Below are 25,789 nucleotides of genomic sequence, written 5' to 3' on the forward strand. Positions count from 1 at the left end.
CTAATAATATTGAAACTTAAATCCAAGAATCTGTGAAGCATGAGACTGCAAAAAAAAAAAACCAGAGTATTAAAACTTGTCTAATCAATATCAGATATTGAAATAAGAAAAACTTAGAACAATAACCTTGGAGAATATAGGAATTAGCTCTAGAAACACACTGTTATCGGGTTGAAGTTCAAAACACTCAAGAACCTAATCAACAAATATCAATAGCGAGGTAAAACATAAAATGAGAACATAAATAGGCAAGTAAGTTAACTATAAAACGAGAAAGAAAGAAAAAGAATCAATGTTAAAAGGAACATGTAATGAAGAGAAGAATGAAAATACAACAAAACTCTAAAACTCTAAAAGCCAAAGCCTAAATGAAGAGAAGAATGCCTTCCTCCACACACAACAAAAAAAACCACACGATTACAAATTTTTTAACTATATGGACTTATTTGAAAATTGGTTACTATCCAAACCAAATATTATTCTATCGTATACATGCAGGAGGATTTAAGTAGAGACAAGCTTGCCTTGGTTAGCTTTATCATCAGTAATAAAATTTGCCTTTCTTCTGATGGCTTTATCACCAATAGAAAAATTGCAGGTGATTCATTAGTAAGACATATGGAATAGAAGAATTGCAGCTAACAGAGCTCGATAGGGTGTACGGATGTACCAGATCGGGTGGTCCACCACAGGACCGTGCTCCTCATCAACGAAGAAATCATCATGCGTATTATCCTGTGTTCGAAGACTCAACGGTGGCGATAAGGATCTTCTCCTCCTTCTGAAGATCCTCGCGAAGATTGCACAGCAAATAACAATGAAGAAAGCAACTCCGATAACGGAGAGAGCAGGGACCAAGTAGGGCGAGAGCGCGTGGCTTTTTCCATGGTCTGATGTATCGTCTAAGGGGAGAGGAGGAATCGGTGGCGGTGGTTGGGAATAATAGTAGTATTGGGGATTGGTGATGTAGATTTTGAGGCAATAATCACAATTTGAAGAAGAATTCTGCTCCACATGGCAGAGGGACTCGCAGATTTTTGGCATGAGTTTTCTGCGATGGTGAAACACCATTTTTGAGAGAAATTGTGGTTAGTTAGGGTTTTAGGGTGTGAAAGAAGAGAGAGAAAGAGAGAAGGAAGGAAGAAAAAGAAGAGATTTCGATAGGGTGCAGATGAAGTTAGGTTACAGACGGAATTTTTCGTCTGTAATAATTTAATAAAATGTAGCATTTTTGTCCATTTAATTACAGACGGATTTTTCATCTGTAATTTTTTTCACAAAAAAAAAATTTTACCGACAGAATTATCGACGGATTCTATTTTCCATCTGTAATTTATGCTAATTTATTTTTTTTTGTTTTCCAACAAAAAATTCTTCTGAAATTTCGTCTGTCTTTCCGTGGGATAAAATCCGTCGGAAATATCCGTCTGTAATAACTAATTTTCTAGTAGTGATATATTTTGTGTGTATCTGTGTACTATATATTGTGTCCATCAAAAATCTATATCTCAATAAATAAATAATAGACATATACTATCATATTTATGTCTTAGTATCCATGTCTCTTTAACCAAACATTGTGTTAGTTATAACCCATCAAAATAAATAATTTTAATGTTTTATATATTACTTTCTAAGAACTTTCGATGACAAATTAAAGTAAACCAATTATTGTTGGTTATTGTTGGTTATACGATTTAGGGATCTCAACTTGATCCAAGAAGAATAATAAATTCATACAATGTATAAGTATTAATTAAGCTTATATCAGTCCATGATGATAAATTTCTGTAAATTCATACAATGTATAAATATTAATTAAGCTTAGGTTGAATAAATTCGGACTTTTATTTAAAATTTTTAATGTTTTGCAGATGAAAGTTTCTTCTATTGTGGTCTTTATGTTTTTTTTTTTGAGTGAAAGTGAGAGTAATCACTGCAATGAAAACGTTGAGTACTATCAAATTTATCGTCAAATTTAACGTCTTGTATTACTGTCGGTTTTACTGACAAATTTATAGAGAATTTTAATATAAAATTCGTTACGTCAAATCGTTACCGGCGGATTTACTTATTCGACGGTAAATTCGTGGGTAATACTTGGAGGAAAAAGACGTAAACTTTAGCGTGGATTTTACCGTTTGATAAATCCGATAGTAAGCCATTTTAGTGAAATGTTGCATTTTGGTGACACGCTATGAGTTATTGTCGGATTTATCCAACGGTAAATCCGATGGTAATGAGCCTTAAAATTGAGAGTGCGAACCCTCTCCCATTTATTTCAAATATCCTTTCTCTCTCTCTAACCACTCTTCTCCCTTTCTCTCTCTAGCCGTTTCCACTCCTCGCTGCTGTCTCAGTTCCTTTGCCGCCGTTATTGCACCGCCGCCATCGCTGTCCAGCACCGCCACTGCATCTCCCTCCGTCGCCGTCCCCCCTCAGGTTCCATGTATCTCCCTCTTGTTTAGATTATACTTTATGATTTAGTTACATGTTAATTTAGGGTTTAGTTATATGTTAATTTAGGATTTAGGATTTGATTATTAAATGCTAATTTAGGATTAAGTTAATTTAGGATTTGCGTTTTGGTTATCATATGCTAATTTATTATTTATTTTTATTTGTTATTAACTATTATAAAATAGAATTTGTGTTGATTATGTTAGATTTGTGTTGATTATTCAAATTTTTTAGTGAAATTTTCATTATATATTTTCTTTATTATTGTTAATTTGTTCTTAATCTTTTACTTGAAAACTATTTTTTGGTGATTTAATTTCCTTTTCAAGCTGCATGCTGCTTCAATTAGATGATAATTTAGAATTGGTTAGAAAAATTAAAAAAATTAGTTTGATGATGAATAAATTAAAATAAATTATATGATTTAGGATTTGTTTGTTTTACAAAGTTAGAATGCTTTAAAATTTAGTAAATCTGTGCATTTGAGTTAATTAATAACAATGATAGAAGTCTCTTGGTGGGTGGATTAGAATTTGAACCCTTGTATATTGCCTTAATAATCAATTTTTTAAGGACAAATGAGTTTTATGATTGTGTTAATTGTGAAGTTGCTTGGTGAGTTAACTTATTTGATTTGCTTAGCAACGAAAAGATTTAATGAAAGTTTTTAATTGGTACAGTTTAAAACTTTACTCTTGCACAAATTCATCACAAATTGTTGTTGTCTTTTGTATCGTATTAATATGTTTAGAGTTGGTGAATTTAATTGTGTTTTGACTGATACTGTGGTTTGAGATTGGTTGAAATTGTGGGAACCGTAAAGGCGGATGTATGTCCAATTTTAGGAGAGGTTATATAATCTAAATGTTGAATGATTCGTGTAGTATATATATATATATGTATGTATATCTTAATTAGTGTTAGTAATATATTCGTTTTGCAGAAATGACGACAGGTAGCAGAGGTAGATCGAGTAGGTCTCATGGTCGTGGTAGAGAGGGCTTCCACTGCATCTCAAGGGACTGTCCAGTCATCGCCCTCTACTCCGATTGTTCCGTCGACCCCTGTGACGTCATAGGCGGATCCAGCGGACCAGCAATTCATCATGGTCCCAAACTCGAACTACGTGCCTCTTAAAAAGAGTAAAGAAAGAAAAAAGTTGCAAAGCATGTGATATAGAGGAAGCAATATACTGTAAATTGAATTGAAAAAAATGCCTTTCAATGAATCATTAAAAGTAAGTTTGATACACCTTTATTACGTTCCACGCCTAAAAGACTTATATAGAGTGGTTAAAGTCCTTTCATAATAGCAATACACATAATACAACTAGTTATCATCTTTTAACAATTTCTTGGCCTTTCTTGATCAGTCCCTAATCTTGTGCTTCTTTACTTGCCTCAACAGCCCCCTCAAACTCGAGTGAGGTCTCTCAATCACTCGAAGTTTTTCCTTCAATCTCTGAAAGGCAGTTACTGAAAGTGGTTTGGTTAATATATCAGTGACCTGTTCATGTCTCGGGATGTGTACTACATGCAGAGAATTTGCCTTAAACTTTTTTATAATTATTTGAACATCAAGTTGAAAGTGTTTAGTTTGATTGTGCTGAACATGGTTTGCAGTAAGAAGAACTGTATTGAGATTGTCACAAAAAATTGTAGGAATCGTCTTCATCGGTATCTTCAATTCAGTCAGCAGATTCGTGAGCCACACCAACTCTTCTTCATAGGCAGCTAAGCTTCGAAATTCTGCCTCAGTGGAGCTCCTACTTATGGTAGTTTGTTTCTTGTAACACCAAGTAATCAAGTTTGGCCTGAGGAATACACAATAACCAGAGACAGAACGCCTGTCCTCCAATTCCGCTGCCCAATCCGCATCTACAAATCCATAGAGCCTGTAATCAATGCTAGGATTAGCAATAATCCATCCTCTTTAGTGCCATGTAGGTACCTAAGGATTCTCTTTACCGTCTTCTAGTGAGAAAGCAAAGGAGAATGCATAAACTGACTTACTTTGCTCACTGCAAAGGGTATGTCTGGCGGGGTTATGCACAAGTATTATAATGTACCTACCACACTATGATACAGCTTAGCATCATCAAAACATTTAGACCAGCTGGACAGCAACTGTAATGATGAAATCATAGGTGTAGGCATTTTGCTTGCTTCACTCATTTCTAGTTTAGAGAGCAGGTCACTAATATATTTTATTTGGGACAAATGAAGCTGCCCTTGAGCTATCTTTTGAACTTCAATTCCGAAAAAATAACTCAGCTCACCTAAATCTTTTAAGGCAAACATTTTATCCAATTGAATGATCATGTTACTAATATCATTTGAACGATTACTAGTGATAATGATAATGATATCATTGGTGGACGAAATTGTGATCCATATTCTCTGTACTTGTATGAAATTTAATAATTGGCTCTATTTGAAGTCACAAATTCGTTCAACTAACCAGCAAGTGTACTGGGTCGTCCAAGTAATAAACCTTACGTGAGTAAGGGTCGATCCCACAGAGATTGTTGGTATGAAGCAAGCTATGGTCACCTTGTAAATCTCAGTCAGGCGGGTTAAACATGATTGGATTAGATAATTCATTTAAATAAATAATAAAAGGGATAGAAGACTTATGTAGATTCATTGGTAGGAATTTCAGATAAGCGAATGGAGATACTGCATGGCTCTAGAATGCCTGCTTTCCTATTGCTTCTACTCAATCCTTCTTACTCCTTTCCATGGCAAGCTGTATATAGGGGTTCACCGTTCGGCGATGGCTACTTTGTATCCTCTCTAGAAAATGGTCCTCTGCGCTGTCACTGCATGGCTAATCGTCTGGAGGCATCACACTGGTCGAAGGCTACATCCCATCCTCGCAGTGAAAACTACGCTCACGCGCTCTGTCACAGCACGGCTAATCACTGGTTGGTTCCCGCTCCTACTGGAATAGAATCCCTTGATTCTTTTGCGTCTGTCACTAACGCCCAGCACTCGCGAGTCTGAAGCTCGTCACAGTCATTCGATCATCGGATCCTACTCGGAATACCACAGACAAGGTTTAGACTTTCCGGATCCTCATGAATGCCGCCATCAATCTAACTTATACCACGAAGATTCTGATTAAGGAATCCAAGAGATATGCCTTAATCTATGGAGTATAGAAACTCTACCGTTAAAAATACATAAGTGAAAGGTCTAGGCATGGCCGAGAGGCCAGCCCCCATGTGGTCTAAGGACTATGCGTCCAGAGATGTAATGGTCAAAAAGAAGACGAATAATACATAGTAAATAGTCCTATTTATACTAAACTAGTCACTAGGGTTTACAGAATTAAGTCTAAGTGCAGAAATCCACTTCTGGGGCCCACTTTGGTGTGTGCTTGGGCTGAGCTTGAGCTTTACACATGAAGAGGCTTCTCTTGGCGTGCAGAGGCTATTTGTGGAGTTGAACGCCAGTTTTGGATCCTTTTCTGGCGTTGAACTCTGGTTTTGGATCCTTTTCTGGCGCTGGACGCCAGACTGCTGCCCAGAACTGGCGTTGAACGCCAGTTTACATCGTCAATTCTCGAACAAAGTATGGACTATTATATATTGCTGGAAAGCTCTGGATGTCTACTTTTCAATGCCGTTGGAAACGTGCCATTTAGAGTTCTGTAGCTCCAGAAAATCCATTTTGAGTGCAGGAAGGTCAGAATCCATCAGCATCAACAGTCCCTTTGTCAGCCTTTCTTCAGAGTTTTGCTCAGGTCCCTCAATTTCAGGCAAATTTCGCCTGAAATCACAGAAAAACACACAAACTCATAGTAAAGTCCAGAAATGTGAATTTAGCATAAAAACCAATGAAAACATCCCTAAAAGTAACTAGATCCTACTAAAAACATACTAAAAGCACTGCCAAAAAGCGTATAAATTATCCGCTCATCACAACACCAAACTTAAATTGTTGCTTGTCCCCAAGCAACTGAAAATCAAAGAGGATAAAAAGGAAAAAATACTATAAATTCCAAACCATCAATGAATATTAATTATAATTAGATGAGCGGGATTTGTAGCTTTTTGCCTCTGAACAGTTTTGGCATCTCGCTCTATCCTTTGAAGTTCAGAATGATTGGCATCTATAGGAACTTAGAATTTCAGATAGTATTATTGATTCTCCTAGTTAAGTATGTTGATTCTTGAACACAGTTACTTTTGAGTCTTGGTCGTGGCCCAAAGCACTCTGTTTTCCAGTATTACCACCGGATACATCCATGCCACAGACACATAACTGGGTAAACCTTTTTAGATTGTGACTTAGCTTTGCTAGAGTCCCCAATTAGAGGTGTCCAGGGTTCTTAAGCGCACTCTTTTTGCTTTTTGGATCACGACTTTAACCGCTCAGTCTCAAGCTCTTTGCTTGACACCTTCACGCCACAAGCACATGGTTAGGGACAGCTTGGTTTAGCCGCTTAGACCGGGATGTTATTCCTTAAGGTCCTCCTATCCACTGATGCTCAAAGCCTTGGACCCTTTTTATTACCCTTGCCTTTTGGTTTTAAGGGCTATTGGCTTTTTCTGCTTTTTTTTTCACTGCTTTTTCTTGCTTCAAGAATCAATGTCATGATTTTTCAGATTATCAATAATATTTCTCTTTGTTCATCATTCTTCAAGAGCCAACATATTTAACATTCATAAACAATAAATTCAAAAGACATATGCACTGTTCAAGCATTCATTCAGAAAAACAAAAAGCATTTATCACCACATCAATATAATTAAATTAAATCCAAAGATAAATTCGAAACTCATGTACTTCTTGTTCTTTTGAGTTTAAAACATTTTTATTTAAGAGAGGTGGAGGATTCATGGAATTATTCTTAGCCTTAAGACATAGCTACTAACTATTAATGATCATGGAGACACAAAACATAAATAGACATACAACATAGAGAAACGAAAAAACAGAGAAGTTAAGAACAAGGAATGAGTCCACCTTAGTGATGATGGCATTTTCTCCTTGATGAGCCAATGATGTCCTTGAGTTCTTCAATGTCTCTTCCTTGTCTTTGTTGCTCCTCCCTCATTGCTTTTTGATCTTCTCTAATTACATTGAGCAAGAGGGCGTGTTCATGATGTTCCACCTTTAGTTGTCCCATGTTGTGGCTCAAATAATTACTTGTTGATTTGTTGATTTGTTGCCAATAATTACTTGGAGGAAAATGCATCCCTTGAGGCATCTCAGGGATTTCTTGGTGATGGTGAGCTTCTTCATGATGCGTCCCTTGGGCTTCATGAGTGGGCTCCCTTGTTTGCTCCATCTTTCTTTTAGTGATGGGCTTCTCTTCCTCAATGGAGATGTCGCCTTCTATGAAAGCTCCGACCGAGTAACATAGATGGAAAATAAGATGAGGAAAAGCTAGCCTTGCCATGGGAGAGGACTTATCGGCTATTTTGTAGAATTCACTTGAAATGACTTCATGAACTTCTACTTCTTCACCAATCATGATGCTATGGATCATGATGGCCCGGTCTAAAGTAACTTCGGACCGATTGCTAGTGGGGATGATGGAGCGTTGGATGAACTCCAACCATCCTCTAGCTGCGGGCTTGAGGTCCAATCTTCTTAGTTGAACCGGCTTGCCCTTGGAGTCAATCTTCCATTGAGCTCCTTCCACACATATGTCCATGAGGACTTGGTCCAACCTTTGATCAAAGTTGACCCTCCTTGTGTATGGACGTGCGTTCTCTTCCATGGTTGGCAAGTTGAATGCCAACCTCACATTTTCCGGACTAAAATCTAAGTATTTTCCCCGAACCATTGTAGTGTAATTCTTTGGATTCGGGTTCTTACTTTGATCATGGTTTCTAGTGATCCATGCATTAGCATAGAACTCTTGAACCATAAGGATGCCGACTTGTTGAATGGGGTTGGTTAGAACTTCCCAACCTCTTCTTTGAATCTCTTGTCGGATCTCCGGATACTCATTCCTTTTGAGTTTGAAGGGGACCTCGGGAATCACCTTCTTGTGAGCCACAACATCATAGAAGTGGTCTTGATGGGTTTTGGAGATGAACCTTTCCATCTCCCATGACTCGGAGGTGGAAGCTTTTAGCTTCCCTTTGCCTTTTCTAGAGCTTTCTCCGGTCTTAGGTGCCATCAATGGTAATGGAAAAACAAAAAGCTTATGCTTTTAACCATACCAAACTTAGAAAATTGCTCGTCCTCGAGCAAGAAAAGAGAAAAGAGAAGAAGAAGAATAAGAAGATATGGAAAAGAGGAGAGTGTTGTGGGTTCGGTTAGGGAGTAGAAGAGAGGGTGTGTTTGTGTGAAAATGGAGTAGAATGGAGAGGTATATATAGGGAAGAGAGGGGGTATAAGGTTCGGCCATATAGGATGGGATGGGAGGGAAATTGTTTTTGAATTTTGAAGGTGGGTGGGGTTTATTGGGAAGTGGAGATGGATGTGAATGGTGAAGAGGTGATGGGGAAGAGAGATTGAAGTGATTGGTGAAGGGTTTTGGGAAAGAGTGTTTATGGGAATGTGTGAAAGAGGGGTGAGAAGAAGTGAGTGGAGGTAGGTGGGGATCCTGTGGGGTCCACAGATCCTGAGGTGTTCAAGGATATACAACCTTGCACCCAATTAGGCATGTAAAATGCCCATGCACTCAATCCTGGGCGTTCAGCGCCAGATTGGTGCCTATTCTGGGCGTTAAACGCCCAATTCTTAGCCATTTCTGGCGTTGAACACCAGAACCATGCTTGTTCTGGGCGTTCAATGCCCATTTGGGTGCCATTTCTGGCGTTGAACGCCAGAACCATGCTTGTTCTGGGCGTTCAGCGCCAGCTCTTCTCTAGGGTGCAATTCTGGCGTTCAAACGCCCAGATGCTGCCCTTTTCTGGCGTTCAGCGCCAGAACCATGCTCTGTTCTGGCGTTGAACGCCCAAAATGGCTCCTTACTGGCGTTTAAACGCCAGTAAGCTCTTCCTCCAGGGTGTGATTTTTCTTCTGCTGTTTTTGATTCTGTTTTTAATTTTTCTATTTTTTTCGTGACTCCACATGATCATGAACTTAATAAAACATAAATAAACAATAGAAATAAAGTTAGATAAACATTGGGTTGCCTCCCAACAAGCGCTTCTTTAACATCAATAGCTTGACAGAAGGCTCGCATGGAGCCTTACAGAGTTGCAGAGCTTTGTGAAGACCTCCCAACACCAAACTTAGAATTTGGATATGGGGGTTGGACACCAAACTTAGAGTTTGGTTGTGGCCTCTCAACACCAAACTTAGAGTTTGACTGTGGGGGCTTTTGTTGACTCTGCTTTGAGAGAAGCTTTGTATGCTTCCTCTCCATGGGTGCAGAGAGAGATTCTTGAGTTGTAAACACAAGGTTGTCCTCATTTATTTGGAGGATCAATTCTCCTCTGTCCACATCAATTACAGCTTTTGCTATGGCTAGGAAAGGTCTTCCTAGGATGATGGATTCATCCTCATCCTTTCTAGTATCCAAAATTATGAAATCAGCAGGGATGTAAAGGCCCTCAACCTTTACTAACATGTCCTCTACTTTTTCATAAGCTATTTTCATGGATCTGTCTGCCATCTCTAATGAGAAATTGGCCTCCTGTACCTCCAGAGTTCTTAGCCTCTTCAGTACAGAGAGTGGCATGAGGTTTATCCCTGACCCAAGGTCACACAGAGCTTTTTCAAAGGTCATGGTGCCTATGGTACAAGGTATTAGGAACTTTCCAGGATCCTGTTTCTTCTGAGGCAATGTCAGTTGATCCAGATCACTAAGTTCATTGATGAGCAAGGGGGATTCATCTTCCCAAGTCTCATTACCAAATAATTTGGCATTAAGCTTCATGATTGCACCAAGGTACTTGGCAACTTGCTCTTCAGTGACATTCTCATTCTCTTCAGAAGAGGAATACTCATCAGAGCTCATGAAGGGCATAAGGAGGTTTAATGGAATCTCTATGGTCTCTATCTGAACCTCAGATTCCTTTGGTTCCTCAGAGGGATCCTCCTTAGTGATCACTGGACGTCCCAGGAGGTCTTCCTCACTAGGATTCACGTCCTCCTCCCCCATTGCAGGTTCGGCCATTTTGGCTACCTCAATGGCCTTGCACTCTCCTTTTGGGTTTTCTTCAGTATTACTTGGAAGAGTGTTAGGAGGGATGTCTGTGATCTTCTTACTCAGCTGGCCCACTTGTGCCTCCAGATTTCTTATGGAGGACCTTGTTTCATTCATGAAACTCAGAGTGGCCTTAGATAGATCAGAGACTAAATTTGATAAATTTGAATTATTTTGTTCAGAATGATCTGTCTGTTGCTGAGTGGATGATGGAAAAGGTTTATTGTTAAACCTATTTCTTCCACCATTGTTAAAGCCTTGTTGAGGCTTTTGTTGATCCTTCCATGAGAAATTTGGATGATTTCTCCATGATGAATTATAGGTGTTTCCATAAGGTTCACCTAAATAATTTACCTCTGCAATTGCAGGGTTCTCAGAATCATAAGCTTCTTCTTCAGAAGATGCCTCTTTAGTACTGTTGGATGCGTTTTGCAATCCATTCAGACTTTGTGTAATCATGTTGACTTGTTGAGTCAACAATTTGTTCTGAGCCAATATGGCATTCAGAGCATCAATCTCAAGAACTCCCTTCTTCTGAGGTGTTCCATTATTCACAGAATTCCTCTCAGAAGTGTACATGAATTGATTATTAGCAACCATGTCAATTAGTTCTTGAGCTTCTGCAGGCATTTTCTTTAGGTGAATGGATCCACCTGCAGAATGGTCCAGTGACATCTTAGAAAACTCAGACAGACCATAATAGAATATATCCAGAATGGTCCATTCTGAGAGCATGTCAGGAGGACACCTTTTGGTCATCTATTTGTATCTTTCCCAAGCTTCATAGAGGGATTCACCCTCTTTTTGCTTGAATGTCTGAACATCCACTCTAAGCTTGCTCAGCTTTTGAGGAGGAAAGAACTTAGCCAAGAAGGCCGTGACCAGCTTATCCCAGGAGTCCAGGCTATCCTTAGGTTGTGAGTCCAACCATAATCTAGCTCTGTCTCTTACAGCAAAAGGAAAAAGCAAGAGCTTGTAGACTTCAGGATCTACTCCATTCGTCTTTACAGTCTCACAGATCTGCAAGAATTCAGTTAAAAACTGATATGGATCTTCAGATGGAAGTCCATGGAACTTGCAGTTTTGTTGCATTAGAGCAACTAGCTGAGGTTTCAGCTCAAAATTGTTTACCCCAATGGCAGGGATGGAGATGCTTCTTCCATCAAATTTGGAAGTGGGTGTAGTATAATCACCCAGCATCCTCCTTGCATTATTATTATTATTTCCTTCAGCCATCTCCTTTTGTTGTTCGAAAATTTCTGAAAGGTGCTTGCTGGATTGTTGTAATTTAGCTTCTCTTAATTTTCTCTTCAGCGTCCTTTCAGGTTCTGGATCTGCTTCAACAAGGATATCCTTGTCCTTGCTCCTGCTCATATGACAAAGAAGAGGGCGCAGAAAAATAATAATAATAGAGATCCTTTTTACCAGAGTATAAAGGTTCCCTTATGTTAGTAGAGGAAAAGAGGGAGACAAAGAATGTAATGTAAAGGGAGAAACACAAGGGTGAGAAGAGCAGAGATGTGAGATGAAGAGAAGTGTTAGAATATGAATGAATAAATAGAGGGAGATGAGAGAGAATAAGAATTTTCGAAAATTATTTTTGAAAAAGAGTTAGTGATTTTTCAAAAATTAAAATCAAAAATTAAAATAATTAGTTAATTAAAATTGAATTTTGAAAAAGAGAGAGGGAATTTTCAAAAATTAGAGAGAGAGTTAGTTATATGGTTTTGAAAAAGATAAGAAACAAACAAAAAGTTAGTTAATTGATTGAAGAAGATATTTTGAAAATCAAATTTTTAAAGGATAAAAAGATATGAAGTTAGAAAGGATATTTTGAAATCAATTTTGAAAAAGATAGAATTTTGAAAAAAGATATTTTTGAAAAGATATGATTGATATTAGTTTTGAAAAAGATTTGATTTTTAAAATCACAATTAATGACTTGATTCACAAGAAATCACAAGATATGATTCTAGCACTTAAAGTTTGAATCTTTCTTAACAAGCAAGTAACAAACTTTAAATTTTTGAATCAAAACATTAATTGATGATAATATTTTCGAAAATTATGAGCTAAAGATAAGAAAAAGATTTTTGAAAAAAAGAATTTAAAATTTTCGAAAATTAATTAAGAAAAATGAAAAAAGATATGATTTTTGAAAAGGATTTTGAAAAAGATAAGATTTTTAAAATTGAAATTTTGGTTTGACTCATAAGAAACAACTAATTTTGAAAATTTTTGAAAAAGTCAACACAAAATTTCGAAATTTTGAGATAAAATAGGAAAAGATATTTTTTTGATTTTTGAATTTTTAATGATGCATGAGAAAAACACAATTTTGAACTAAAAACATGAAAATTTTGGATCAAAACCATGAATGTATGCAAGAATGCTATGAATGTCAAGATGAACACCAAGAACACTTTGAAGATCAAGATGAACATCAAGACTTGTTTTTAAAAATTTTTAATGCAAAGAAAACATGCAAGACACCAAACTTAGAAATATGCAATGCTTAGATGATATGAATGCAAAAATGCATATGAAAAACAACAAAACACAAACAACAAGAAATTATCAAGATCAAACAAGAAGACTGGCCAAGAACAACTTGAAGATCATGAAGAACACACATATGAATTTTCGAAAATTCTAGGACACATGCAAGACACCAAACTTAAAATTTGACATTAGACTCAAACACAAAACACAAAAATATTTTTGATTTTATGATTTTATGAATTTTTTTGTGATTTTTCGAAAATTAATTGATGAAAAACAAAAAAGAAATTTTTTTTGTATTTTTATTATATTTTTCGAAAATAGAAAATAAAAGAAAAATAAAATTACCTGATCTGAGCAACAAGATAAACCGTTAGTTGTCCAAACTCAAACAATCCCCGGCAACAGCGCCAAAAACTTGGTGGACGAAATTGTGATCCATATTCTCTGTACTTGTATGAAATTTAATAATTGGCTCTATTTGAAGTCACAAATTCGTTCAACTAACCAGCAAGTGTACTGGGTCGTCCAAGTAATAAACCTTACGTGAGTAAGGGTCGATCCCACAGAGATTGTTGGTATGAAGCAAGCTATGGTCACCTTGTAAATCTCAGTCAGGCGGATTAAACATGATTGGATTAGATAATTCATTTAAATAAATAATAAAAGGGATAGAAGACTTATGTAGATTCATTGGTAGAAATTTCAAACAAGCGAATGGAGATACTGCATGGCTCTAGAACGCCTGCTTTCCTATTGCTTCTACTCAATCCTTCTTACTCCTTTCCATGGCAAGCTGTATATAGGGGTTCACCGTTCGGTGATGGCTACTTTGTATCCTCTCTGGAAAATGGTCCTCTGCGCTGTCACTGCATGGCTAATCGTCTGGAGGCATCACACTGGTCGAAGGCTACATCCCATCCTCGCAGTAAAAACTACGCTCACGCGCTCTGTCACAGCATGGCTAATCACTGGTTGGTTCCTGCTCCTACTGGAATAGAATCCCTTGATTCTTTTGCGTCTGTCACTAACGCCCAGCACTCGCGAGTCTGAAGCTCGTCACAGTCATTCGATCATCGGATCCTACTCGGAATACCACAAACAAGGTTTAGACTTTCCGGATCCTCATCAATGCCGCCATCAATCTAACTTATACCACGAAGATTCTGATTAAGGAATCCAAGAGATACACATTCAAGCTTGATTGCATGTAGAACGGAGGTGGTTGTCAGGCACGCGTTCATAGGTGAGAATGATGATGAGCGTCACATAATCATCTCATTCATCATGTTCTTGGGTGTGAATGAATATCTTGGAATAAGAACAAGTTGAATTGAATAGAAGAAAATAGTAATTGCATTAATACTCGAGGTACAGTAGAGCTCCACACCTTAATCTATGGAGTGTAGAAACTCTACCGTTGAAAATACATAAGTGAAAGGTCTAGGCATGGCCGAGAGGCCAGCCCCCATGTGGTCTAAGGACTATGCGTCCAGAGATGTAATGGTCAAAAAGAAGACGAATAATACATAGTAAATAGTCCTATTTATACTAAACTAGTCACTAGGGTTTACAGAATTAAGTCTAAGTGCAGAAATCCACTTCTGGGGCCCACTTTGGTGTGTGCTTGGGCTGAGCTTGAGCTATCCATGTGCAGAGGCTATTTGCGGAGTTGAACGCCAGTTTTGGATCCTTTTCTGGCGTTGAACTCTGGTTTTGGATCCTTTTCTGGCGCTGGACGCCAGACTGCTGCCCAGAACTGGCGTTGAACGCCAGTTTACATCATCAATTCTCAAACAAAGTATAGACTATTATATATTGCTGGAAAGCCCTGGATGTCTACTTTTCAATCCCGTTGGAAGCGCGCCATTTGGAGTTCTGTAGCTCCAGAAAATCTATTTTGAGTGCAGGGAGGTCAGAATCCATCAGCATCAACAGTCCCTTTGTCAGCCTTTCTTCAGAGTTTTGCTCAGGTCCCTCAATTTCAGGCAAATTTCGCCTGAAATCACAGAAAAACACACAAACTCATAGTAAAGTCCAGAAATGTGAATTTAGCATAAAAACCAATGAAAACATCCCTAAAAGTAACTAGATCCTACTAAAAACATATTAAAAGCACTGCCAAAAAGCGTATAAATTATCCGCTCATCAATCATCCACATAACACAAAATATACATAAGAAAAGCTAACATAAATCTAATAAATAGAGAAGAATCAGAGTTAGAGCTATATAAGCCAAAGGAGTTTAAAGTATTACTTAATTTGTCAAAACACTCCCTTGGTGCTTGCTTTAATCCATATAGGGACTTATTTAATTTACAAACATATTGAGCATCTTGTGTCTCAAAACCAGCTGGTTGATGCATATGAATGGTTTGATGTAAGTGCATTGTTAAAATCAAATTGACGAATTATCCAATTTTTGGACAATGCAATGCTCAATATAAGTCTCACAGTTGAAGGCCTCACCACAGGGCTAAAAACCTAGTCAAAATGAAAGCCTTCCGATTGGTGAAAACCCTGGGCTACCAATCTAGCTTTGTATTTTTGAACAGTCCCATTTGCATGTCTTGTAATAGCAAATACCCATTTACTCCCAATAACCTTAGCATTAGAAGGTGTTGGTACCAAGGTCCAAGTGTTATTCTTCATCGAGGCTCTAAATTCCTTATTTATATCATGATGCCAATGAGAAATTTGTAGAGCAGTAGCAACTGATTTTTGAGGTTGTTCAAGAAAATTGTTGGATAATGGTGGCTGCTAATGCTCTTGACCTTGATGAGTGAGTTTTGGATCTTGTCAACATTTGGTGAGTATTTGAATTGTGAAAGAAAGAGATGGAAGTGTGATTTTGAGTTTGCTGAGACTCAGCTTCCACAAGAGGAAGCTGAATTTTGATACCTGTTATAGGTTGCAAGGCAGAAGCTGGAACTGATGTATATGCCGACTCTTCTATAGTCTATGTATGTGTAGAAAGTGACTGAGAGGGAGGATCATCAACCTGAAGACAAAAGGTTCGGTTTGAAACTGGATTACACCTGGCAGTGGAAGTAGCCTTTGGAAATAGGGCAGGGCCATCACCAGACTATGGTGTAGGGGGTGGAGAGGAAGAGGCTACAGGCATTATTAGGAACAATTTGGCATATGGAAACTCAGATTCATCAAATTTTACATGTCGAGTAATATAAATCTTGCCACTTTTGGACAAGTATTCATATCCTTTAAAGTTAGTAGAATAGACAATAAAAACACACTTCATTGATCTATTTTCAAGTTTATTTTTATTGTAAGGCCTAATATAAGGGTAGCAGCTGCTTCCAAAAATCCTAAAGAGACTATAGTCTGGTTTCTTATTAAATAGTTTTTCATATGGAGATAAATTGGAAATAACCTGAGTTGGAATACGATTGATTAAGTAAGTCGAAGTAAGAACTGCTTCATCCCAATAAAGCAATGGCATAGAAGCAGTGGAAAGCATAGCTAGACTCATCTCTATGAGATGTCAATGTTTTCTTTCTGCAGTCCCATTTTGTTCATGAACATAGGGACATGAAAAGCGATGAGTAATGCCCGCTCTTGCCAATAATTCAGAAAAGGCATTGGAGGTATATTCGCCTCCATTGTCTGTTTGTAGTTCTTTGATTTGTGTCCTGTCAAGTTCTCAATGTACAGTTTTAAGTTTATACTGCTGAAAAGCCAGAAAAACTTGTGATTTTGTAACTAATAAAAAGGTAAAAATATATCTCGAGAAAGCATCAATAAAGGTAACCTAGTATCGAAATCCAAGATGATAAATATGAGGAGAGGGGCCCCAGACACCAGAAAACACTAATTCAAGAGGAGTAGTATAGATTGTATTAGAATTAGAAAAAGGTAACTTGTGCATTTTTGCTTTTGCACAATTTTCACATACATGAGTATTCTCATTTACGTGCTTCATCGAATGTTGAATATACATTGAAAGAGAACTAGTTTAATAGATTTAAGAGATAAATGTCCTAGGCATTTATGCCACAAATCTAACACTAAACAAGATACAGTATAAGCAATAGGGGAATTGAGTGAATGAGAGGGTTGGGAGACAGTAACATTTGTAAATTGATATATGCCCCCTATACATATACCTTGTAAGAGCACTTTCTGTGTAAATTGGCATTTCACACGACAAAAATTAGCAAAGAATTCAAAATAAACACAATTATCATTAGCAAATTTTGAAACACTAATCAAGTTCTTGGTGATTTGTGTTGTGTGTATCAAGTGCTGAAGATTAAAATATCTTTTGGAATCTAAAGAGTATAGAAAAGAATTTCCAATATGAGAGATGGAGATACCTTCACCATTACCCACTTGAACCTGTTCTGGGCCCGTATATTCTGAACATGTTAACAAGTTTAATTATTTTGGTGTCACATGATGAGAAGCCCCAGTATCTGGGTACCAAGTAGGATGGTGAAAAGATGGTGCTGGAGGGGAAGTGGATGCAGTTGAAGGTCATTGAAGGGAAGTAAAGGAGGTTGAGTAATTCTGTTTATAATCCAGGTTTCTGGATTGTTGTTCTTGATTCTGGGAAGGAGAGGAATATCTTGATTAAAGCGATTGAAGCAATGCCATACAATGTGACCAAAACGTCCACAAACTTGGTATTGAGGTCGATTTTGCTGGAAAAATGCACGTCCTCCCTTAGGAAAACGTCCCTCTTTTCCTCTTCGTAATCCATTGCCCCGAGCAGAGTTGTGGAATACAGGAAAGGAATTTTGGTTAAGATTAGCTTGAAGAATGCCACTCCCATTTTTCTTGAATTTCTCTATCATGTCATCATGAGACATGATTAGATTTTCAACTTCTGCAAGACTATAAATTTCTGGTTTGGCATTGACAGTAAGAAGAAGACTTTGGTACTCTTCATTAAGCCCTTCTAATAGAACTTCCACATGTTCTTCCTTAGAAAGAGGGTTACTGAAGAACTGAAGATTGATGGTTTAGAAGTTATAGTAAACTCTGGTTGTAAGTATAGTTACTAAACCAAGCAATCAACCTTTCTTACAAACGTTTTGGTTGTCAGAAGTAACAAACCCCTAAATAAATTGATAACCAAAGTATTTAAACCTCGGGTCGTCTTCTCAAGGAATTGCAGGGAAGTATGTTCTTATTATTGATTATGAGTTTTGTAAATTGGGGTTTTGGAAGTAAGGAAGAAGTATGTTGAACGACAAGTAAAATAAAATAATAATAATAAAATCTCTTGGCAAGGTATAAGAACTGGAAGTCATATCCTAGTTATCCTTATCAATTGTGATGAGAATTGGATTTTTCCCCCACCTTATTAACCTCTAACTATGAAGGTAAGTTAAGCGGATGAATTAATTTCGAATCCTCAAGTCCTAGTCTTTCCTTGGGAAAGACTAGAGTTATTGGATCTCGAATTAATTTTTGAAGAATTCCAATTTTCAATCAACACCTCGAGTTGGATAACTCAAGAGTCACCAATTATTTAACCAAAGCCAAAAGGGAAAATATCTAAATTAAATTAAAAGCATTCATATAAATAAAGCAAAGCAAAATTAAATCTGAAAATACCTCAAATTGCATTAATAAAAGAAATCAAATCTAACATGGGTATTCATAAATTAAATTGAGAAAATAAATAAAAGAACATTGAACCTGTGATGAAGAAGAAATTCTAAATCCTTTAAGAGGAATCCTAATCCTAAATCCTAAGAGAGAGGAGAGAACCTCTCTCTCTAAGAACTACATCTACTCCTAAAATTATGAATATGAAAGCATGATCATGAATGAATGGATTCCCTCACTTTATAGCATCTAATCTGTGTTTTCTGGGCCAAAAACTGGGTCAAAAACAGCCCAGAAATAACCCCCAGCATATTCTGGTACGTACAGGTCGCGGAAAAGTGACGCGGAGGCGTCGTCCACGCGTCCACGCGGATTGAAGTTCGTAGATGCGACGCGGGCGCGTCATTCACGCGTTCGCGTCGCCTAACTTCGGGGAAGCTATGGAAAATTATATATCAAATCGAAGCCCCGGATGTTAGCTTTCCAACGCAACTGGAACCGTGTCGTTTGGATCTCTGTAGCTAAAGTTATAGCCGTTTGAGTGCGAAGAGGTCAGGCTGGACAGCTTAGCAGTTTCTCCAACTTCTTGTATTCCTTCCACTTTTGCATGCTTCCTTTCCATCCTCTAAGCCATTCCTGCCCTATAATCTCTGAAAACACTTAACACACATATCAAAGCATCTAAGGGTAATAAGAGAGGATTAAACATAGGGAACTTAAGGCCAAAGAAGCATGTTTTCAATCAAAGCACATAATTAGGAAGGCAAATGTAAAACCATGCAAATAGTATGAATAAGTGGGTAAAGAGTTGATAAAAACCACTCAATTGAGCACAAGATAAACCATAAAATAGTGTTTTATCAGTTACCTAAAGTTGCAAGTGCATCAGTCACATTCTTGATTTTGAAAATATAGTCACTAGCTGTTTGACCTTGTTTCTTTATCAATTTCAGTTAAGCATTTAGTTGTTTAATCTGATATTTGGTAAATTGTACGAAATAATCTTAAATTTTTTGCCACATTTCATAGCTGAGCTTGAAACCTACCATTTTGTTCTTGAATGCATTGTCAATTGAGGCAAGCATCCAAGAAACCAAGTGACAATCATCTTGCTTCCATTTTTTATAGAGGGAGGATTCAATTCCTGCTTCTTGATCAGACTTGGATGAGAACTGGGGTGAAATTCGTTCTTTGATGAGATGATATTCAAAACCCTGACCTTGAATTTCATTGAGTGCTTGTTGCTGCCAGGTCTTGAAATTTGTTTCACATAGCTTGCATGAAATTGAATTGAACGATCGTTGCTGATAGATGATTGGAGGAACATTGTTGTTGGTGACTGGATTAGTAATGGATAAAGGTGTGTTGACAGGTGTGGGCAAGGAGGGGTTGCTAGCAGCCATGGATCTTTTGGAACCCTAAGTGCTCTAGATACCATAAAAGAGTAAAGAAAGAAAAAAGTTGTAGAGCACATGATGTAGAGGAAGCAATATATTGTAAATTGAATTGAAAAAAAATGCCTTTTAATGAATTACTAAAAGTAAGTTTGATACATATTTATTATGTTACACTCCTAAAAGACTTATATAGAGTGGTTAAAGTCCTTTCATAACAGCAATACACACAATACAATTAGTTATCATCTTTTAACAATTTCTTGGCCTTTCTTGATCAGTTCCTGATCTTGTGCTTCTTTACTTGCCTCAACACCTCCTTATGCTATGCCCCTTGCAGATCTAGTGACAGACCCCGCGGCGGGTGATTCCTCTGGTGCCTCCCAAGATATGTGTTTATATGTGTTTGTTAATATTAAGTATTTTCATCGATAGATTCGCCCCCAAACAACAATGCTTGCACACAGGAGATCACCGAGGCCATTAAGTCTATGTACGACCAAGCATGGTCGACCTACACCAAATAAATCCGTCGGACACTACAAGAAAAATGCTGATTACCATCGGATTAATTAAATAAATCCGTCACTAAATAGATTACCGTCGGATTTACTGCCGTTCTGTAGTTGACGGTATAAACGGCGCCAGAAACCCCTTATTGGCAGATTTTTCTGTCCAGCGCTAATTTTAGATTTTCTGTCGATGTTTTCAATGGATTGTTGAGTCTGAGTTGTTGATTACTAACAGTTCCTTTGGCGCCATTTCGACTGAAATTGTGCCAAAACTTACCGACGGTACATCCGACGGTAGGTTTTTCATTTTTAATTTTTTTTGGCACAGTTTAGCCATAACTAGCAGTCAAATCAAATTAAAACTTTTGTTAACAAAATTGTTATCAGAAATCTAAAATTAGCAGAAATTATCAAATTATTTTATTAGAAATAAATGGTATAAATACAATAAAATATCACAGAAGTAGAGTACTGTACCTTAAACAAACAAAAATGCATAAAACCCTAATCCTTACAGATCCTGATAATCATTGTCGTCGTTGGCGCCGTGGTCCCCATGCTGAGGCGGCGGAGTAGGTGTTGTCGTCAGTGCCCTTCCAGCAGCGTTGCCGCTGGAACCAACAGCATCGCTGCCTCCAGCGCACATCTGCTAGTTGTACTCCTCCATCTGCTGTCTCAACCGATCGAGCTGCTCCAGCTTCTCCGTCAGGTACGAGCTGACAACAACGCGTGCAAGAATCTTTTGATACCTCTGCTCAGACTGCTCCTGCTGCTGGTGAAGCTCTTGTGTTAGCTTCTGCACTTCCTCCCTTAGGTCGACAACATTCTGGGGATTAGCAGGGTTCATGGCAGAGGCAGAGGTAAAGGAAGCCGCCAACGCAGAGGAGCAGAGACCACTGTGAGCTCAACTCGAAGTGGCGATTATTGTGGGGTTTAGAGGCGGCCTCGTGCCAAATCCTATCGAGATCGATGACTGAGGTCTCGAAGCCGGCTTCATCAGCTCCAACTTCTATTGATACTCCTCCTTCGTCACAACGTTAGTTGTGATTAGGATAATAGTTAAATAATTGACTTTAAACCAAATAAATTTGAAATTTCAGATTAATTAAACTCACATAATGAGCTGCCGACCGCTCGTCAGCAAATCTCTCCTTGTTTGCCTTCAAAGTATGCGTATACTTGAAGGTCTCCGCCAGTGTCACCTCACGATCCAAAGACTTGGACTATAAATTAATATATCAACTAAACAATAAAATAAACGAACAAATTATACAATGACAGACAAATATATATGAAGCAGGAAATCTTAATTACAAACTCAAAAACATAATTTTAATTTTTTTTATTTCACTGAAAATCTTATAAAAATTTCGACAGAGTCTACCTTAAAATTCAGATTTAGCCACCCTTGAAGGGTTCCATCCAAACCAAATATCAATCATTATTTTCACAGTCAAGTATTTTTCAAACAATTTCAGCAGCAAGAATTAGCAAATAGTTCAATAATCCAACATTTTTTAGCAATCTCAGAGCCTAATCTAACCTATTCTGGCCAATCTTCACCACCTAAACCCACTAAAATAATGACATTAAACTAACATTTACTCTACTAACTAATTAGTTAAATTTATAATCAAAGAGGAAAGTAAGGATCTAGTTCAAGTAACTACTAAAGAGTAAATAGTGCCAAAATCTATACCAGTTTGGTTTTCGTCTTCATGAAGGTCGCTGACTCACCCGTATACTTGGACGACCTGGGCGAAGCCCTATTAGCAACGTTCGTCACACGGTAACGCTTGAACCTATTGTTATCTTTGAAATAAGCCTCCAAGTCACGCTTGATGTTTGGATGGATCCACCTCGTCAAGTGGTATTTTCCCTGATGAATGTCACTCATCATCTGCTGAAACCGCTTGTGATTCAGAAGGTTTAGGTTTTGGGACCATGATAAATTGCTGGTCCGATGGACCCGCCTGTGACGTCACAAGGGTCGACGGGGTAGCCGAGGTAGAGGGCGATGACTAGGCAGCCCTGGGAGATTTGGTGGTAGCCTACCTTCTACCACGACCACGTGTCCCACTCAACCTATCTCTGTTGCCTATCGTCATGTCTGTACAGTGATGCATGAGCATCCTTTCTATCTTTTCCTATTGAATTTTCATTCAAATTATTGAGCTTAATCAAGATTTAATTACCTTTAGCCACTATGAATGCTACTTTGAGTTGTTTTCAATTTCTATTTATTTCAGGTAGCATTCGAATGGATTTGACGGAGGTTTGTAGCAGAAAAGGAAGAAAGCGAATGAAGTTGTGAACCCCGACCTCCTTGCAGTCAAACAAAAATAACTTGAGCTACAAAGGTCCAATTGACGTGATTCCAGCGGCATTGGAAATCTAACTTCCAGAGCTTTCCAACGATATATAATAGTATACCCTTTTCTTCTATTTCGTACGGGCCACTTCATGCCAAACTTGAGGAAGCTCAAGTTTGGTGCCAGCTCAAGGTCTCCAAAGAGAAATCGCACTGTCATCTCCACGCCGAACTTAAGTTTTCTCAAGTTCGGCGTCAACTCAAGGAAAGCAAGAGAAAGCAACGCTGCCTCCTCCACACCGAACTTGAAGTTCTTCAAGTTCGGCATCAACCTTAATGAGTCCAATGGTCCCCACTCGTCCCAGGATGCATTACACGTGAAGGTTTTGAAAATTTGATTTAACTTTTATTATTAAAATTAGGAAAATATATTATTTAGTTTTTAGGAAATATATTTTACATTAATTAGGATTAGATGTAAAAGAAAAAAGAATCAGCCCTTCGGGCTCTTCTCTTCTCTACCTCATTCCGCACTTTACAGTTTTACGAATTCCAATTTTTCTCTCTGAACCATGAGCAACTAAACCTCCACTGTTAAGGTTAGGAGGTCTGTCTATTGTATGAATTGATACTATTGTCTTTCTATTTTAATTCATGTACTAATTTATAATTCAAGAATTATTTTCGTTCTTTATTTTATAAATTTGGGTAGAACGGAAGTATGACCCTTGTTCTAATTGAGTTCTTGTATAACTTGGGAAAGCTCTTTACTTGAACAACAGCTTGAAAATAATTTCTCCTAAACTTCTAATTATCTGGACTTAACAGGATACGTGACATATAATCCTCTTATATTTGGGTAATTAGGGTTTTTGTAGCATATAAACTGGAATTGAACTTCACCCTCTAATTGGAATTAAGTGACCAAGGAATTGGCTGTTGATGAAGGTTAGAAGAGACTAAAAAGGTCTAAGGAATTAGGGTTTAATCACATATAGTTTGCCATGATTTAAATCTTGCATGATTAAAATGGTTAGTAAGAAAAGTCAATCCGGAAAATAGATAACTCTGAAGCTTTAACTGTTTCTCTATATATCATTCACAACTTGTTTACTGCTTGCTTTCCGATTTACTGAATTTACTGTTAATACTTTTGAACTCTTTAAACATAATTTTCTGTTAGTCTAACTAAGTAAATCACATAATCATTGTTGCTTAGTCCATCAATCCTCGTGGGATCGACCCTCATTCACTTGAGGTACTACTTGGTACGACCCGGTACACTTGCCGGTTAGTTTGTAGTTGTAAATTCCGCACCATATAGCGAATATATTAATAACATATTAATAACATAACAAACACTAATAAATAATAACATAAGAAGAAACTTAAGAAATAATAAATAATTAAAAAAGTGGTTTAGTTTTGTAAATAAAAATGAAAATTAAAGTGTTTTAGTTTCAAAATAATTAAATTAGACTTTCAAAGTATTCTAACTTTATTCTATCTTATTTTCTTTTCAAAGTATTCTAACTTTCATAGCATTCTAACTCTCAAAGTATTCTAACTTTGTTAACAATTTTTCAAAATAGTCTAACTTTAAAAGCATTCTAAGAAAGTAAAAAATTTGAAATACAAACTCAAGAAAACACAAAATAACATGTTGAAACATCACTGGAAATGCATACGATAAAACATTGTAATTAATTAACATAAACCAGCAGTTCCAGCAGCAATATGAATCAGCAAAATAGCATTAAAATAGTAACAACCTAAGAAAGCAACAACAACCAGCGAATTATCAACACAGTTAAGCATTGGTCAAACAAATTTAGCAACAATTCTTCAGCCAAATTAATAGTAAAACGCAGAGTTAATGATTTAGAACAATTCAAATAATCCCAGCAACAAGAATTGGCAATCTTAGATAATAATTCTAAACACATTGAGCAGAGATCGGAAACTATCAATCTAACTAAAATATCTTAACCTAACCATAAAAAATTAATTACAACAGAAATTAATCTACGTAAACAAATTACTAAAAATCAACTAACTAAATAAAACTAAGATTAACTAAGCAAAAATTAAATAGAGTGAAATACATGAAACCTGGAATGCAAAGCAATTAGAAGAGAGAAGAAAGCAATAGGCGGTTCGAGCAATGACAGTAGGGCAGCAGCGGCAAGAACAGAGAACACAGAAGGGGACGTTTCGAGCAGCAGCGACAGCGATCTTTCCAGCGGTAGCAGGACAGCAGCTGTAGCAGGAACAGAGAACATAGAAGGGGGCATTTCGAGCAGCGGCGGCAACAGTCTTTCAAGCAGCGGCAGGGCAGGGCAGGGCAGCAGCGGAGGCAGGGGCTAGAGAGAGACTGAGACATCAGAGGTTAGAGAGAGAGATGGAGGTGAGAGATTAGAGAGAGAAACTAATTTCAAAATGAAGGGGAAGAAGGTTCGCGGTTCGAATTTAGGGCACAATTACCATCGGATTAACCGGCGGATTAATCCAACAGTAACGTGGTATGTGTAACCAAAATGCAACGTTTCACTCAACAAGGTTTAGCATCCAATTCACTCGCCGGTAAATCCCACGGTAGCTAGCGTACCAAAATTTACTTTTTCTTCCAAATTTTACTGTCGAAACATCAACTCCGACAGTAATATTTTAAGGTGACGAATTTATTATCAAATCTGACGAAAAATCTGTCGTTAAAGTCTGACACTAAATTCGATGATAATTTTGATGGTTCTTAGCATTTTTCTTGTAGTGGAATGTTTCAGAAGTGGACGGTATGAATTTAATTTGTTGAATTGATTAACTGTATTTTATTTTGACTAGCTAATTAATGTAGTTGAATCACTTTGTGTAGTTGAAATTTATATGGGATAAGGAGCATGATCTGATGATTCGCAAT

At 37.4% G+C, this 25,789-nt stretch overlaps 1 protein-coding gene across 1 annotated transcript; it reads right to left on the bottom strand.

The window, feature by feature from the left end:
- On the bottom strand, positions 1–1,071 carry LOC107483104 (uncharacterized). Its single transcript, XM_016103717.2, has 3 exons — positions 671–1,071; positions 162–195; positions 1–45 (listed from the first exon to the last, which is right to left on the bottom strand). Exons 1-3 carry the CDS (start codon positions 1,069–1,071, stop codon positions 1–3), a joined length of 480 nt encoding a protein of 159 aa, XP_015959203.2.
- Between the last annotated feature and the right edge of the window lie 24,718 nt (positions 1,072–25,789).

This window comes from Arachis duranensis, chromosome 4 (assembly GCF_000817695.3).
Source record: "Arachis duranensis cultivar V14167 chromosome 4, aradu.V14167.gnm2.J7QH, whole genome shotgun sequence".
Taxonomy (NCBI): domain Eukaryota; kingdom Viridiplantae; phylum Streptophyta; class Magnoliopsida; order Fabales; family Fabaceae; genus Arachis; species Arachis duranensis.

Coding starts and splice junctions, on each gene's coding strand:
- LOC107483104 (XM_016103717.2), bottom strand. CDS start 1,071: ATGGTGTTTCACCATCGCAGAAAACTCATGCCAAAAATCTGCGAGTCC. Junction 196..670: donor GTGGTGGACCACCCGATCTG/GTACATCCGTAC, acceptor TTTGTTGATTAG/GTTCTTGAGTGTTTTGAACT. Junction 46..161: donor TGAACTTCAACCCGATAACA/GTGTGTTTCTAG, acceptor TTTTTTTTGCAG/TCTCATGCTTCACAGATTCT.